The sequence below is a fragment of the Haliotis rubra genome, unplaced genomic scaffold (assembly GCF_003918875.1).
Source record: "Haliotis rubra isolate DU_JTF1 unplaced genomic scaffold, ASM391887v1 Scf355, whole genome shotgun sequence".
Taxonomy (NCBI): Eukaryota; Metazoa; Mollusca; class Gastropoda; order Lepetellida; family Haliotidae; genus Haliotis; species Haliotis rubra.
Genome location: NW_025767030.1, coordinates 553,295 through 570,071, shown reverse-complemented (window position 1 = coordinate 570,071; position 16,777 = coordinate 553,295). Strand labels below are relative to the sequence as shown.

Genomic DNA, 16,777 nt, shown 5'->3' with positions numbered 1-16,777 from the left:
AAGTGGTCCCCCTAGCGACAAGTGACAACAAAATAATGATCGGTTGTTAAACAACTTTTTTATTCGGGTGCCCAAAATTATGAGACAAATCATCAGAGTTAGTTTGTCCATTTCATGTGACTGTGCAAAATTTGGCTTTGTTGCAATTATTACATTTTGTGTTAGCGAGCGATTCATAGGTCTCAAATAAAATCCAACGGACTGTACATAAGAAATTATCCAAACTACACTCATGACCAAGAACAAGCATGGGTGACTTGCAACTGTTGGGTGTCTGGTCCAAATACCTGAAGTTGAGCAACACAGACTGGCGGTCATGCATGCAGAACTGATACATCAAATACCTGAAGAAAACAAGTGAGTGAGTGAGTTTAGTTTTACGCCGTGCTTAGCAATATTCCAGCAATATCACGGCGGGGACACCGGAAATGGGCTTCCCACACTGTACCCATTTGGGGAATGGAACCCGGGTCTTCGGTGTGACTAGCGAACGCTTTAACCACTAGGCTACCCCACCCACCCCCCTGCACCCCAATTACACCTTACATGGGTACTGGGTAGCACTCGCGTTTCCCTGAAAAGTGAATTGTGAAATCCATAACCAAAACTGATGTTCCGTTATTTTGGTATTTTGTAAGGTAACTGCACATTAAATTTAGGGTAGGGGATTTGACGGAAGATGTTGGAATTGTTTTAAGTGAGTCTAAACTTTGGATGGGAAGTATAGTTGAAAAGCCACATCAACGACAAACGACTGTTAATGTTATATTTAATTCTAAGAATTAAATTTAATTCATAAGAATAAAACATGGAATGTAGGCAATTTGATTAAAAAAAGAACAACATTCAACTGTAACATTGATTTCCACTGCAGAAAATGTTGTTACAGAGTTTGTCTTGGGTCCAATATGAACGAAGGAGTAGACCTGCTGGATTCAGTTCTATCGCGCAGCTGCAATCAGCACATTGTCCTTGGGGTCCAGGAAGTCTTTAGCAGACATGTCTGTGAGGTTTGTGCAGTTCCTGATGGCCGAGTCACACACCTGGACAAAACAGGCATACACGTATAAGTCAGCTACAGCTTCACTATCTGATGGCCAGTCACAATCCTGTACAACACAGACATACAAGTACATGTATTAGTCAGCTACAGCTTCACTATCTGATGGCCAGTCACAATCCTGTACAACACAGACATACAAGTACATGTATTAGTCAGCTACAGCTTCACTATCTGATGACCAGTCACACAGCTGGACGACGCAGTCATACAAGTACATGTATTAGTCAGCTACAGCTTCACTATCTAATGGCCAGTCACACAGCTGGACAACACAGACATACAAGCATTAGTCAGCTACAGCTTCACTATCTAATGGCCAGTCACACTCCTGTACAACACAGACATACAAGTACATGTATTAGTCAGCTACAGCTTCACTATCTGATGGCCAGTCACACAGCTGGACGACACAGACATACAAGTACATGTATTAGTCAGCTACAGCTTCACTATCTGATGGCCAGTCACACAGCTGGACGACACAGTCATACAAGTACATGTATTAGTCAGCTACAGCTTCACTATCTGATGACCAGTCACACAGCTGGACGACGCAGTCATACAAGTACATGTATTAGTCAGCTACAGCTTCACTATCTGATGACCAGTCACACAGCTGGACGACACAGACATACAAGTACATGTATTAGTCAGCTACAGCTTCACTATCTGATGACCAGTCACACAGCTGGACGACGCAGTCATACGTATTAGTCAGCTGCAGGCTTCACTATCTAATGGCCAGTCGCACGGCTGGACGACACAGACATACAAGTACATGTATTAGTCAGCTACAGCTTCACTATCTGATGACCAGTCACACAGCTGGACGAAAGCGCCAGTCATACAAGTACATGTATTAGTCAGCTACAGCTTCACTATCTGATGACCAGTCACACGGCTGTACAACACAGACATACAAAAGTACATGTATTAGTCGGCTACAGCTTCACTATCTGATGGCCAGTCACACAGCTGGACGACACAGTCATACAAGTACACATGTATTAGTCAGCTACAGCTTCACTATCTGATGACCAGTCACACAGCTGGACGACGCAGTCATACAAGTACATGTATTAGTCAGCTACAGCTTCACTATCTAATGGCCAGTCACACAGCTGGACGACACAGACATACAAGTACATGTATTAGTCAGCTACAGCTTCACTATCTGATGACCAGTCACACAGCTGGACGACGCAGTCATACAAGTACATGTATTAGTCAGCTACAGCTTCACTATCTGATGACCAGTCACACAGCTGGACGACGCAGTCATACAAGTACATGTATTAGTCAGCTACAGCTTCACTATCTAATGGCCAGTCACACTCCTGTACAACACAGACATGAAGTATTAGTCAACTACAGCTTCACTATCTAATGGCCAGTCACACTCCTGTACAACACAGACATACAAGTACATGTATTAGTCAACTACAGCTTCACTATCTAATGGCCAGTCACACAGCTGGACGACACAGACATACAAGTACATGTATTAGTCAGCTACAGCTTCACTATCTAATGGCCAGTCACACAGCTGGACGACACAGACATACAAAAGTACATGTATTAGTCAGCTACAGCTTCACTATCTGATGACCAGTCACACAGCTGGACGACGCAGTCATACAAGTACATGTATTAGTCAGCTACAGCTTCACTATCTGATGACCAGTCACACAGCTGGACGACGCAGTCATACAAGTACATGTATTAGTCAGCTACAGCTTCACTATCTAATGGCCAGTCACACTCCTGTACAACACAGACATGAAGTATTAGTCAACTACAGCTTCACTATCTAATGGCCAGTCACACTCCTGTACAACACAGACATACAAGTACATGTATTAGTCAACTACAGCTTCACTATCTAATGGCCAGTCACACAGCTGGACGACACAGACATACAAGTACATGTATTAGTCAGCTACAGCTTCACTATCTAATGGCCAGTCACACAGCTGGACGACACAGACATACAAGTACTTGTATTAGTCAGCTACAGCTTCACTATCTAATGGCCAGTCACACAGCTGGACGACACAGACATACAAGTACATGTATTAGTCAGCTACAGCTTCACTATCTGATGACCAGTCACACAGCTGGACGACACAGACATACAAGCATTAGTCAACTACAGCTTCACTATCTAATGGCCAGTTACACACCAGTCACACACTGTTACACTGAACAATATCGGCACTGTAATCACCAGTTCAGTCTTTGAGACCAGGTGAGGAGGCTTCTTCAGCTGGAGTCAAGCGCGTTGTTGATTGACAGAGTGAGGTGAGGTGAAATTTGGTTTAACGTCGTGCTTGAGGATATTTCGCTCATATGACGACGTACATGCGTGTGTATGTGTATGTGCGGCTGCTTGTACTAGCCCAGACTAAAGCTGGTTTTATAGTGCTAGCCCGCTGAGATACCATGCCCCAGTGAAGCATGAATACCCCACTCAGACACATTATACTGACTCCGCGCCGACCAGTCCTTGTTGTACCCATTAATGCCGAGCGCCAGACAGGGACCAACAAGTACCATATTTTAACGTCTTTTGGTATGACGCGGTCGGGGATCGAACCTGCGACCTTCCGCTCTCCAGGCAGACGCTCTAACCACTACACCACGGAGGCGGTCCTGATTGACTGTGTGACTGTCACTGCTGCATGCAACTTACAATGTCCAGTTTTCCACTCGACGGGAAATGGTGTTGAGTGGTCGCTTTGTTGGAGACTCTGTTGAAGCAGGAGATGAACACCCAGCGGCGTCTGTCGCTCACGTTGGCGCTGCTGGTGTGCAGGACATTGCAGTGGAAGAACACTGCGTCCCCTACAAGCACCAAATAGTGGGGCACAATGACATTCCGTAATGAGAATCTTTAAGGTTCCGGATTTGTTTCTACGACAAGGATCAAGTCTACCACAGCTTATATGACTCATATCACAATCGAACATAAATATTCCGATAGAAATAGTGATATGTCATTTATCTTAGTGTATACACATTTTTCAAAACTTTAAGATCAAAGTTGCTGTTTGGAATCACGATCATCTGATATCATGCAGTTGCCATGGGTTGCCATGTGTGAGTTTATATTGGCTTGCAACGACGCTCATACAATATTCATCCCTCACTCTATTAGGATTTATCTTCAGTGAACTCCCATCTAACTCAGTTCCTATTTTCTATGTGTATATTCCTACTCCCTGAACCCAGATGGATGCATACACAATTAGTCGATTTGACGTCATGTTTACACTGGTATCAACCGGTCTTATAGCTGTACAATATAGTTCCTCAAAACTGCAGATGATATTAGCCACGTAGGCAGAGATTGTTCTCTTGACGTTTGCTAAAGAGCAATGGATTAATGATGTAAGCATTAATTGACACCAATCAGTCACTCATTCAGTAATAGATACATATACTTGATATAACTGTCATAGAGTAAACCATTTCAATAAGTTTCTTTAAAAACTTCATATAATCAAACGACATAATTGCTTCAATATATGTCCAAAGTGCACCGAAATTCTATTCCCTTTGTCTGTTTAATGTCCCTAACATGGCGTAATGTCCCTATTTATAAAACCGGACTGACATAGTCAGTCAGGGAGACCAGTCAGAGAGACGAGTCGGAGGAGATGGATGCAGATCATTGACACAAGCAGACGGATTTTGCGGCTAGTTCGGCCGTCGCCTCACCAACGACTACGTCGACGATGAAGAATCTCCGTCCGACTACTGCCTGTGCGTGTAAGTGCCAGAGCAGGTCTCCACATAGGGAAAATTGGCCACTCGGTCCCGGTGTGCGTTCTGTCACGTGATTACCATTTAGACCATTATTCAACAACCATACTAAACATGGCTTCCGCTGTCTTCAACTCTACTGCTGACATTTTTCGTCAGTTCATCTCTTGTCCACCATCCTGAAAAACCATCAGAGAGCTACCCCAACGAACGTCTGCCAAACACTACTGTTTCAGTTGATATCACAGCAACCAACGATTATCCAGTGTATACAACACTACTGTTTCAGGTGACATCACAGTAGCCAACGACTATCCAGTGTATACAACACTACTGTTTCAGGTGACATCACAGTAGCCAACGACTATCCAGTGTACACAACACTACAGTCTCAGGTGACATCACAGTAACCAACGACTATCCAGTGTATACAACACTACTGTTTCAGGTGACATCACAGTAACCAACGACTATCCAGTGTATACACCACTACTGTTTCAGGTGACATCACAGTAACCAACGACTATCCAGTGTATAAGACACTACTGTTTCAGGTGACATCACAGCAACCAATGACTATCCAGTGTATACACCACTACAGTTTCAGGTGACATCACAGTAACCAACGACTATCCAGTGTACACAACATTACTGTTTCAGGTGACATCACAGTAATCAACGACTATCCAGTGTATACAACACTACAGTTTCAGGTGACATCACAGCAGCCAACGACTATCCAGTGTATACAACACTACAGTTTCAGGTGACATCACAGGAACCAACTACTATCCAGTGTACACAACACTACTGTTTCAGGTGACATCACAGTAACCAACGACTATCCAGTGTATACAACACTACAGTTTCAGATGACGTCACAGTTACCAATGACTATCCAGTGTATACAACACTACTGTTTCAGGTGACATCACAGCAACCAATGACTATCCAGTGTATACACCACTACAGTTTCAGGTGACATCACAGCAACCAATGACTATCCAGTGTATACAACACTACAGTTTCAGGTGACATCACAGTAACCAACGACTATCCAGTGTACACAACATTACTGTTTCAGGTGACATCACAGTGAAGAATCTCCGTCCGACTACTGCCTGTGCGTGTAAGTGCCAGAGCTGGTCTCCACATAGGGAAAATTGGCCACTCGGTCCCGGTGTGCGTTCTGTCACGTGATTACCATTTAGACCATTATTCAACAACCATACTAAACATGGCTTCCGCTGTCTTCAACTCTACTGCTGACATTTTTTGTCAGTTCATCTCTTGTCCACCATCCTGAAAAACCATCAGAGAGCTACCCCAACGAACGTCTGCCAAACACTACTGTTTCAGTTGATATCACAGTAACCAACGATTATCCAGTGTATACAACACTACTGTTTCAGGTGACATCACAGTAGCCAACGACTCAAACTAATGGTCAACATTGCAATAATCTACATTACGTGTTTAGCCCAACATGGAGGCTGCATGCAGCATAGCATGTTTAGCCCAACATGGAGGCTGCAAGTTTCTACATAACATGTTTTTCAACACCAACATGGACGGAGGCTGCAAGTTTCTACATTACATGTTTAGCCCAACATGGAGGCTGCAAGTTTCTACATAGCGTGTTTAGTCCAACACGGAGGCTGCAAGTTTCTACATTACGTGTTTAGCCCAACACGGAGGCTGCAAGTTTCTACATTACATGTTTAGCCCAACATGGAGGCTGCAAGTTTCTACATAGCGTGTTTAGCCCAACATGGAGGCTGCAAGTTTCTACATAACGTGTTTAGCCCAACATGGAGGCTGCAAGTTTCTACATTACGTGTTTAGCCCAACATGGAGGCTGCAAGTTTCTACATAACATGTTTAGCCCAACACGGAGGCTGCAAGTTTCTACATAACGTGTTTAGCCCAACACGGAGGCTGCAAGTTTCTACATAACACCACCGAGGCTGCAAGTTTCAACACGGAGGCTGCAAGTTTCTACGTAACGTGTTTAGCCCAACACGGAGGCTGCAAGTTTCTACATAACGTGTTTAGCCCAACATGGAGGCTGCAAGTTTCTCCATTACGTGTTTAGCTCAACACGGAGGCTACAGTTTCTACATAACGTGTTTAGCCCAACACGGAGGACGTCAGTGACCTACAACGCCATGAGCTTTCATTACACCACAGTCAGTGTTCGGTCTGTGTCGCATTGAGTTGTTTAATGTCTAGTGAATAAGTAAATGGTCACTAAGGGTCAAGTTGTATAATCCACTTGTTGTGGTACACCATGAAGTACATGCAGCTTGAGAAGCCTGTGCGACTGAGACCAGAGCACAAAGCAACATGGCGGCGTTACAACACCCTCAGCACTCGCAGTCCTGATGGCATTATCCTGATGGCAATGACCTGATGGAAATGTCGCTCTTGCATGGAGACCGCCACCTCTGAGGGACCTATGCGAAGAAATAGTTATCTCGTGTTACGTGCAGACGGTCCCTCCTACCTTCTGACAATCCCTCCTATCTGCAAACTGTCCAACCTACCTTGATTCAGTCCCTACTAAGTACAGACTGTCACACCTACCTGCAGACAGCCGTTCTCCTTTACACTGGCATCCAGAGCGATGAAGACGCTGATCATGTCAGGGAACAGGATCCCGTTTTGGTACCAGTACCTGGGTATTAGACAAGGCTGTGTCATTAGTTGTAGACAAGGCTGTGTCATTAGCTGTAGACAAGTTCTAAAACAAGCGTTTAAAAGGGAGGATGGATGGGTGGGTGGATTGATGGATGGGTGGGTGGATGGATGGGTGGATGGATGGATGGATGGATGGATGGGTGGGTGGGAGGATGGATGGATGGGAGGATGGATGGATGGATGGATGGATGGATGGGTGGGTGGATGGACATTTGGAGATCCTTCAGTAAGAATGACCTATTGCTTCTGGCAACACTCCCCTTGCAAACCATCTACAAACACATATGTCGTGCAGGGTTTGCATTAATATTGTTTCAACAACCAACGGAAGATCATGCGTTTGATATATCTGTGTCATTTAGTAGAAGAATTTCTGGAATAATGGCTACAGTCGCCGAGGTTTGCTACAAGTGCAGACTCCCCATGTTGAAGATACACATCTAAACCAGGTTGTTTCCAGGTCAAGGCTCAATGTAACCTCAAACTGGGCGATGGATTTGGTTACAAAACTGTAGTAGGATATAAACTTCACAGGATAACCCGCTGAAGATCATCCACCCTATATGTAGATACTGATTGCCCATTCCCCCACACAAATGATGTGACTTCTTTTCACAATTTGCATAAATATAAACAATGTACATGATGTAGAGTATTTAATGCTCTGGATTACCCGTAGTCCTGGTGCCAGACAAACTGACCCCCAGTCTTTGCTTCCTTCATGTTAATCTTGGAGTGGTAGTGGTACACCTCGCCCCCCAGCAGCTGCCAACACAACAAACTCATTACTCATCGCTTCGTTGTCAGACGGAAACATGAGGTAGTCATTTCAACACTGGTAAGTTGAATCTGTCAACATGTATAGTGTAAGGAGCCTCTATAGATGCGTTTGCCACAATATTTTAAGGAAGGATCCAGGGACAAAGGTTTGTGACTACCTACCCTGGAGGATCCAGGGACAAAGGCTTGTAATTACCTACCCTGAAGAATCCCGGGACAAAGGCTTGTGACTACCTACCCTAAAGGGGCTTGTGACTACCTACCCTGAAGGATCCAGGGACAAAGGCTTGTGACTACCTACCCTGAAGGATCCAGGGACAAAGGCTTGTGATTACCTACCCTGAAGAATCCCGGGACAAAGGCTTGTGACTACCTACCCTGAAGAATCCAGGGACAAAGGCTTGTGACTTACCTACCCTGAAGAATCCAGGGACAAAGGCTTGTGACTACCTACCCTGAAGGATCCAGGGACAAAGGCTTGTGACTACCTACCCTGAAGAAATTACCTACCCTGAAGAATCCAGGGACAAAGGCTTGTGATTACCTACCCTGAAGAATCCAGGGACAAAGGCTTGTGACTACCTACCCTGAAGAATCCAGGGACAAAGGCTTGTGATTACCTACCCTGAAGAATCCAGGGACAAAGGCTTGTGATTACCTACCCTGAAGAATCCTGGGACAAAGGCTTGTGATTACATACCCTGACCCTAACACAACCGTCAGGACGAGAGATCAGATTGTTGTTGGGGTATATGTCTATGTTATCAAACTAGTTATTGGAACGGATTCTACAATCGCACATAGCATAAGAAGTACGGCTTAAATGTGATTTCTGTACCAACTTAGGTTTGTTCCTCTTCCTGAATGCCGAGAGTATGAAAGATTACCGAAAGAGCATATCCATTTCTTGCACATGCGTTGTGTGTCGTCCTATATATGTAGGTTAACAAGAGTTCATTGAACCAGAATAGTATTATTCAGGACCCAGTATTATTGGATATACCTTTTCACAAGTCCTTACAACTCTTTCACTGCGCGTGACAAGACCTGTGACGTCATCACCTGGTTGTTTCCAACATGCCACGCGAGACTTCCTTCCGGTTCCGTCACTTGTCTGAAAAACGTAGAGAACTGAATGTGAGAAACATTCACTTTGTGTTCACATGAAATATATCCCAGGCACATCAACCATATTGGATGTATTACTTATTTGCTCTATACATTCTTTTCCATATTGTTTGGTATGTGTGTGTGTGTGTGTGTGTGTGTATGTATGTAACGTTCCCCAATACAACACCTGGCTGTCTGATTTTGGCACATATACGTTTGACATTTTCCACAATACTAACTTCTAATCATTTCTAGTAACAGTATTTATCGAGTCTTATGACCTATAATAAGTAATATCCGGTATATTTAGTATTTTAGTTCAATATTGTGTTCATGGAAACTTCGAAGCAGTGAGTTCTATTGCTGCAGCATGTTCATTGAATCTATTCCGCTGCTCACCGAATATGCATTAGACTTGATGTATTCACTGTCCTCGAAGGCACGGGTCACTTTCTGCAGCTCATCGGGCTCCAGCAGACCGCTGAAACAAACCACTCAACATTAACACTACAGGTTCCACTGCAGTAACAACATGGAACTGTATTATTTGAAGCTTATTTTCTTGCATTGACTTTCTAATAACGAAATCACTACAAATCAGCGACGGCTAAAGTATCTGCTAAAGATAGCAGAAAGGTGACACGCCTAAATTGAGAAGACACTTTCACTGGTACCCTTACACTAATACATTAAACACTCGAACCCAACCTAGTTTCATGGTACACCAGATGCTAGTGCCTTATATTGCCTAGATGATACTACTAAAAAGACAGTATCGAGTACTGCCTGTATGGCATACCGAATACTGCCAAGGGTGAGTGAGTGAGTTTAACGCCACATTTAGCAAGATTCCAGCAATATCGCGACTGGGTATACTGCCCAGAAGGTCCCATAGAAGACAGAACAGGATACTGCCTAGAAGGTCCTACAGATGACAGAACAGGATCCTGCCTAAAAGGTCCTACAGATGACAGAACAGGATACTGCCTAGAAGGTCCTACAGAAGACAGAACAGGATACTGCCTAGAAGGTCCTACAGAAGACAGAACAGGATCCTGCCTAGAAGGTCCTACAGAAGACAGAACAGGATACTGCCTAGAAGGTCCTACAGAAGACAGAACAGGATACTGCCTAGAAGGTCCTACAGAAGACAGAACAGGAACAGGAGACAGAACAGATGCCGAGAAGGTCCTACAGAAGACAGAACAGGCCTGAAGGTCCTACAGAAGACAGGAACAGGATCCTGCCTAGACAGATGAGGGATCCTGCCTAGACAGACAGGTCCTAGAACAGAAGACAGAACAGGATACTGCCTAGAAGGTCCAACAGAAGACAGAACAGGATCCTGCCTAGAAGGTCCTACAGATGACAGAACAGGGTCCTACAGAAGACAGAACAGGATACTGCCTAGAAGGTCCTACAGAAGACAGAACAGGATACTGCCTAGAAGGTCCTACAGAAGACAGAACAGGATACTGCCTAGAAGGTCCTACAGAAGACAGAACAGGATACTGCCTGTCCTAGAAGGTCCTCCCAAGACAGAAGGTCACAGAAGACAGAACAGGATACTGCCTAGAAGGTCTTACAGACAGAACAGGTCCTACTGCTGTAGAACCTACAAGACAGAACAGGATACTGCCTAGAAGGATACAGCCCTACAGAAGACAGAACAGGATACTAGAAGGTCCTACAGAAGACAGAACAGGATCCTGCCTAGAAGGTCCTACAGAAGACAGAACAGGATACTGCCTAGAAGGTCCTACAGAAGACAGAACAGGATACTGCCTAGAAGGTCCTACAGAAGACAGAACAGGATACTGCCTAGAAGGTCCTACAGACGACAGAACAGGATCCTGCCTAGAAGATCCAACAGAAGACAGAACAGGATACTGCCTAGAAGGTCCTACAGAAGACAGAACAGGATCCTGCCTTGAAGGTCCTACAGAAGACAGAACAGGATACTGCCTAGAAGGTCCCTCAGATGACAGAACAGGATCCTGCCTAGAAGGTCCTACAGAAGACAGAACAGGATACTGCCTAGAAGACAGTATAGAATTATAACACGTACCGGATTATAACATGTCCCTTCTCATCAAATCCTCTTTTCATTTCGTCAGTAGCCTCAAAGGGCGATGAGTAGTTAAACTCTGAAAATATAATATCATGTAATATAATATAATATAATATGATAATATTGATATGAGTGAGTAAGTTTAGTTTTAACTCGCACTCAGCAATGTTCCAGCTGAGACATATATTACGGCGGTCTGTAAATAATCAAGTCTGGACTAGACAATCCAGTGATCAACAGCATGAGCATCAATCTGCGCAATTGGGAACCGATGACATGTGTCAACCCAGTCAGCAAGCCTGACCACCCCATCCCGTTCGTCACCTCTTCACCTCTTACGACAAGCATGGGTTACTGAAGATAAATATTCTAACCCGGACCTTCACGGGTTGATATATGAGATATATAGAGAATACTACACGAGGTCTCATTACATACGAATTATACGAAACGAGTGTCCTTCCTATGGTATAGATAACATAGGAAGGTCACGAGTTTCATATAATTCGTATGTAATGAGACCGAGTGTGGTATTTTATTTATTACCCACGTCTTACATGCATTAAATTGACAAAATAGCGTATTTTTGTTATTTTTTGGTTTCAAACCGAAACCGGTTTCATAAAGAGGTTGCGGAAGAGTTTTGTACTGTAGTACAATATTTGCATGACGTCACACTGTAATGACGTCACTGCCTTGGTAACAGACGCCAGGATGCATGTCAGTTGTCATCGCCCGCGTACAGCCTCCTACAGTAAACTACCCCGTAGCACCCCCGCTTCTTGGTTTGCAGTTGCTTCATTCGCTAACATCACTGGTGGAAACATTGCGTTTATGTTTTTCGACGGATATAATGTCTCAGTTCGACTCACAATTAAACAGCGACACGGCAACGTTCGCAATGTTTACATTCCCACAATGCATTTAAGTTATAGAATGAATGAATTCACGTGTTTGTTATGAATGAAAAAATAGTTACGTCAGAATGTGACCTAATTGAGAGGTCATCGGTTATCCAATCAAATCGTTAGAATCTCAGGTCAAGTCGTTACGACACAGGTCAACGCGATACGACACTCGTGTGACGTACGAGATTAGTATGCAACTGCCCATACGTTGACCACGTGGGTAATAAGAGATATGATATGACATATGATATGATATGATATGATATATGATATGATATGATATGCAAATACTTCTCTACCAATACACTAATCAATATGTCTGCTATTTTAACAGTGCCAAACTTACCATACCTTTCTTCACGTTTTTATCAATTTTAAATATATTCTACAATTGTATATTTTTACATTCTCAATCCAGTTAAGTCACATAGTTTTCAGAACCTGCTTAATTATTCTCATTACTTCAAACATTCAAGCTGTCAAAACCGGTCCAGCGATGCTGGGAGATTAGTAAGTGTTAGGCCACTGCTCTTTGTGTCCCAAACACACAGTGATTATCGGTTTAGCTGCATTGACGATCTAGACACGGCTGACCACTCCAAAATAATCTATCTAAGGAACCAGCACAAACTGTGACATTCTAACGGCATTCATAATCTTCGATTATCTAACTTTCATTACTTCGGCATTCAGCGCTAGAATCTGACATCCAAAACTTGCGTAACGTAACCAGCATGTGATATATTCTATTATCGAAATTGCAAATTGAACATGTGCGTACGGACTTGCTTTCAAATTCGGACAGGTCTCGGGTATATAAACAGGATGGTTGCACACTAGAATCATTCCTGTTTTGCCTGAGATCCTCTCTGTTTGTATTTGAAGGTAAGTCACTTTTACTTGTTACTTGTCATTTGGTTAAATTTGCTTTAAGTCCTAGCCGTGCTACTCTGCTTGAACAATGAAATAATCTTACTTTAATCTAAAATGCTGCTAGCATTTACTGTTCTGTCGCTATATGTTAACTTTATGAATAATCGAGAATCACAGATAACAAATCATTACTTTCATAGGCCACCACTACTGTTTAGACGCCTAAACTATATCAGTTAAAATTTAATGGTTGCTGGAGTTGTGGATGCTCATAGTCAATAAATGCCCAACGTGTATAACGTTTACAATATGTTCTAAGCATTTGTATTTTTATCTGTTTTGTCGCTTGTCATATTGTTTGTAATTTCAATTTAATAGTTTTCTGCAACAATATTACATTTGTCTTGGCCGATAATTCTGACCTACCAGTTGATTGAATACGTGTCCTTTGCCTTCATATGTTTCTATGTAATAAAGATTCCTGCTTTGCCTGAGATCCTCTCTGTTTGTATTTGAAAAGGTGGAGATCCCGGAGCTAATTCCCCCGAAACAATTCTAGGTAGAAACGGTACACAAGAAGACTGTTTCACTATGGATCCTCCAACAAGTAAAGGTAGAAGTAGCCCGGTACACGATGATGGGGAAAACCCTGGAGGCCTACATTTCATGATTAACGGTATGGAAGCATGGGAAAGATGTGCCTGAAAACGGGGTTGGATCATGACGGGGTTGGATCATGAGGTGCATGAAACCAGTTTAAAAACTTTGGTTGCCATCCAGAGTGTGATCAGCTCGTCAAGGAATGGATACGAGAGGCTTGGATCAGTTACGGGAACCTGCTGGTGGAGGACAGCGTTCCACCACGCAGAGAGAAGATCTGCTGATTACACCAAACATTATCACCCCCGTGATCGCGGCTCTCGGCTAAACCTACCGGAGTATCAGGGGCTTTCGTGGTCATGTTACCAAGAAACACAACAGATCAGATATTAAAGGTAAGCATTCAATTTATTTAATGTATCAGAGTATATATATGTACCATATGAGGTACCAAAGACAATCTCTGAATTGTTACATCAAATAATGATATGCTAATGTCAGTGTAGGAAAGATGTAGAAAATCTAGCCTGTCCACAGGACTGGCAGGTCAAATTATTTACCAGTCCTGCCAAAATCTAGCCTGTCCTCCAAATATAAATAAAACACTGTCGGACAAATTGACCCGATATTTTTTAACCCGTCCTCCACAAAATTCACCCTTCTCGGACGTTGGGACGGGCTATCTTTCCTACACTGCTAATGTCTTAAGGCATCTTCAATATTTACAAAATGTACACAATTCTAACACATTTCTTCCAACAGTGACACTGATCATAAATTGATCAAACTATACACATTTCTCAGATAAGTACATGTAGTTTCACCCTGGTTATCACCATTAGCATGTGTTCACTTCACATTAGTGAAATCAATAATACATGTGAATGATTTATCTCAGGCCACCATTTCTTACCGATAATTCCACTATTTCCTTCATATTAACTGTATACCTCAGCAACTGCCAGGAATTAACATACTTTCTCTTAAATTTCACACAAATTATATATTTGTGGTGAAGTTCCTATCAAATTTCACACAAAATATATATTTGTGGTGAAGTTCCTATCAAACTCTCACATTAATGTTAAGTCATCAGTCAATATGCATCACTTGAATATGTCAATACTTTCTTTCATTTTAGCACATGAACATCGACTGGGCTCGACTGTCAAAGACAACCCCCCTTCAGCAGACAGGACGGATACTCACAGTAAAGAGGAAAACACCCCAGTTTTCTTGCCAACAGATGTGGACATGCAGGGTGTTCTCACAGAAGTCCTACCAAAGTCTTTGTCTACAATAATCCTTGACCCTATGAACGACGCCTCATGTTCATTGAATGGCCCTCATCTTGTTGCTGTTGCAAAAGAATGCAGCGACAGACCAACAGTTCACAGAAATCTAGAATCAGTTCTGAGCCCGGAATTCCATTCAGTTTTTGACAAGTTTGGAAAAGGTTGTACCCTTTCATCTGACAGAGAACAGTTATGGATGAAATTCCATCAGATGTGACTCAATGAAGAATTACAATCAGACATTCACAACATTTTGGTCGAAGTGACAAGTGAATCACACAGGATTATCCACATCTTTGCACAGTGATTGTTGGATCGCATCATGAGGAACATGCTAAAGCACCTGTCAGAATCCATTCAAAAACAGTCGCATCAAACAGCATCAGCAATCAGTGACAATGACCAGGCAGTGTTGTACTATATATCTGGATACATACTGCATGCCCTATTGAAGAAAAAGGCTATCTTTGGAAGGGATATAGAGCAACACCTTGGAGAACTCTTTTTAATTTCTTCCAAAGAAGAGTACATTGTCAGGTTTAGTAAGTGGACAGAGAAAATGAACAGAGGGGGTCTAAAATTCCCAAGTGACAATTTCTTTCTACTTACAAGGGCATTTGAAATTGAAATTAGAAAGCATGTTCAATTTTCTCAGTTGTGTGCCTCCTTTCTCTGATGTGATAAACTTAAAGAGACAATAATGACAAGCTACATGGTCTCCTACTACTGGGACAAATTACTCTCCTGTGAGGATGGACTGAAGCTCAAAGTCTTGGAGTTCATTGTGGACTTATTTCTCCGTGTACCTGGAGGTGCTGTAGCTAAATACTCAAAACGTCAGCTACAGAAGGAAATGAGGGGGACAAAGAATCGCAAAGGAGATAAAAGGAGCAGATCGCTCAGGGGAACATTAAAGGAACATGGAAACACAAATTAGATTGTACTGTGAGAATTATGTATACTGACACACATTGACAACTCAAAATCCATTTTGGCAATTTCTAACAAAGTTTTGTGAAGCAATTTCATTTACCACACGAAAATATAGTGATGTGAGGTTGCCTCATAAAACCATATGCACATCTGGGTTCAAACCCTTTTCGTGTTTCTGGCATGGGTACAGTTCATGAAAACACAACTCTGGCATATTCCTTGTACCTGTTGGGGTGCATGATTATCATGACATACACATGCAAAGCCAGGTTTTGGACGCATAAAAGGCACTATGGTTCAACCGTTTCACTAGCAGTCACAAAATGCCACGGCTCAGTGAACAGCAGAGGGAACAAGCTATCGGGATGCTGTTGGGAACATTACAAAATGAGGTCACCCACCACTTCGGAGTGAGCCCATCCACCATCAACAGACTCCAAATCGTCATCAGCAAACTGGAGGCGTCCGTGACCGTCCCTTACCAGGACAAACTCCGGTCACGACGGCATGTCCAGACCGGCACATCCGACGAGTTCACCAAAGAAACCGCTTTCAGACAGCAGCAAACTCACCTCGAAACACCGTAGGACGTAAAGGACGCCACATCAGCGCCATGACAGTCATCTGACGTCTGCAGGCTGTGGCACTAAGGGGCCATATCTGGAAACATCATTACGCA

At 43.1% G+C, this 16,777-nt stretch overlaps 1 protein-coding gene across 1 annotated transcript in view; it reads right to left on the bottom strand.

Moving 5' to 3' along the window:
* Positions 1-757: 757 nt before the first annotated feature.
* Positions 758-16,777, bottom strand: part of LOC124285205 (ectoine dioxygenase-like) — a 37,814-nt gene continuing 21,794 nt past the window's right edge. Inside the window, exons 2-9 of the mRNA XM_046721392.1 lie at positions 11,487-11,565; positions 9,818-9,899; positions 9,312-9,422; positions 8,202-8,293; positions 7,399-7,505; positions 7,188-7,284; positions 3,756-3,954; positions 758-1,043 (exon numbers count right to left, since the gene is read on the bottom strand). Of these exons, the coding sequence (XP_046577348.1) occupies positions 942-1,043; positions 3,756-3,954; positions 7,188-7,284; positions 7,399-7,505; positions 8,202-8,293; positions 9,312-9,422; positions 9,818-9,899; positions 11,487-11,565 (869 nt within the window). The 3' untranslated portion in view covers positions 758-941. The remainder of the gene's footprint in view (positions 1,044-3,755; positions 3,955-7,187; positions 7,285-7,398; positions 7,506-8,201; positions 8,294-9,311; positions 9,423-9,817; positions 9,900-11,486; positions 11,566-16,777) is intronic.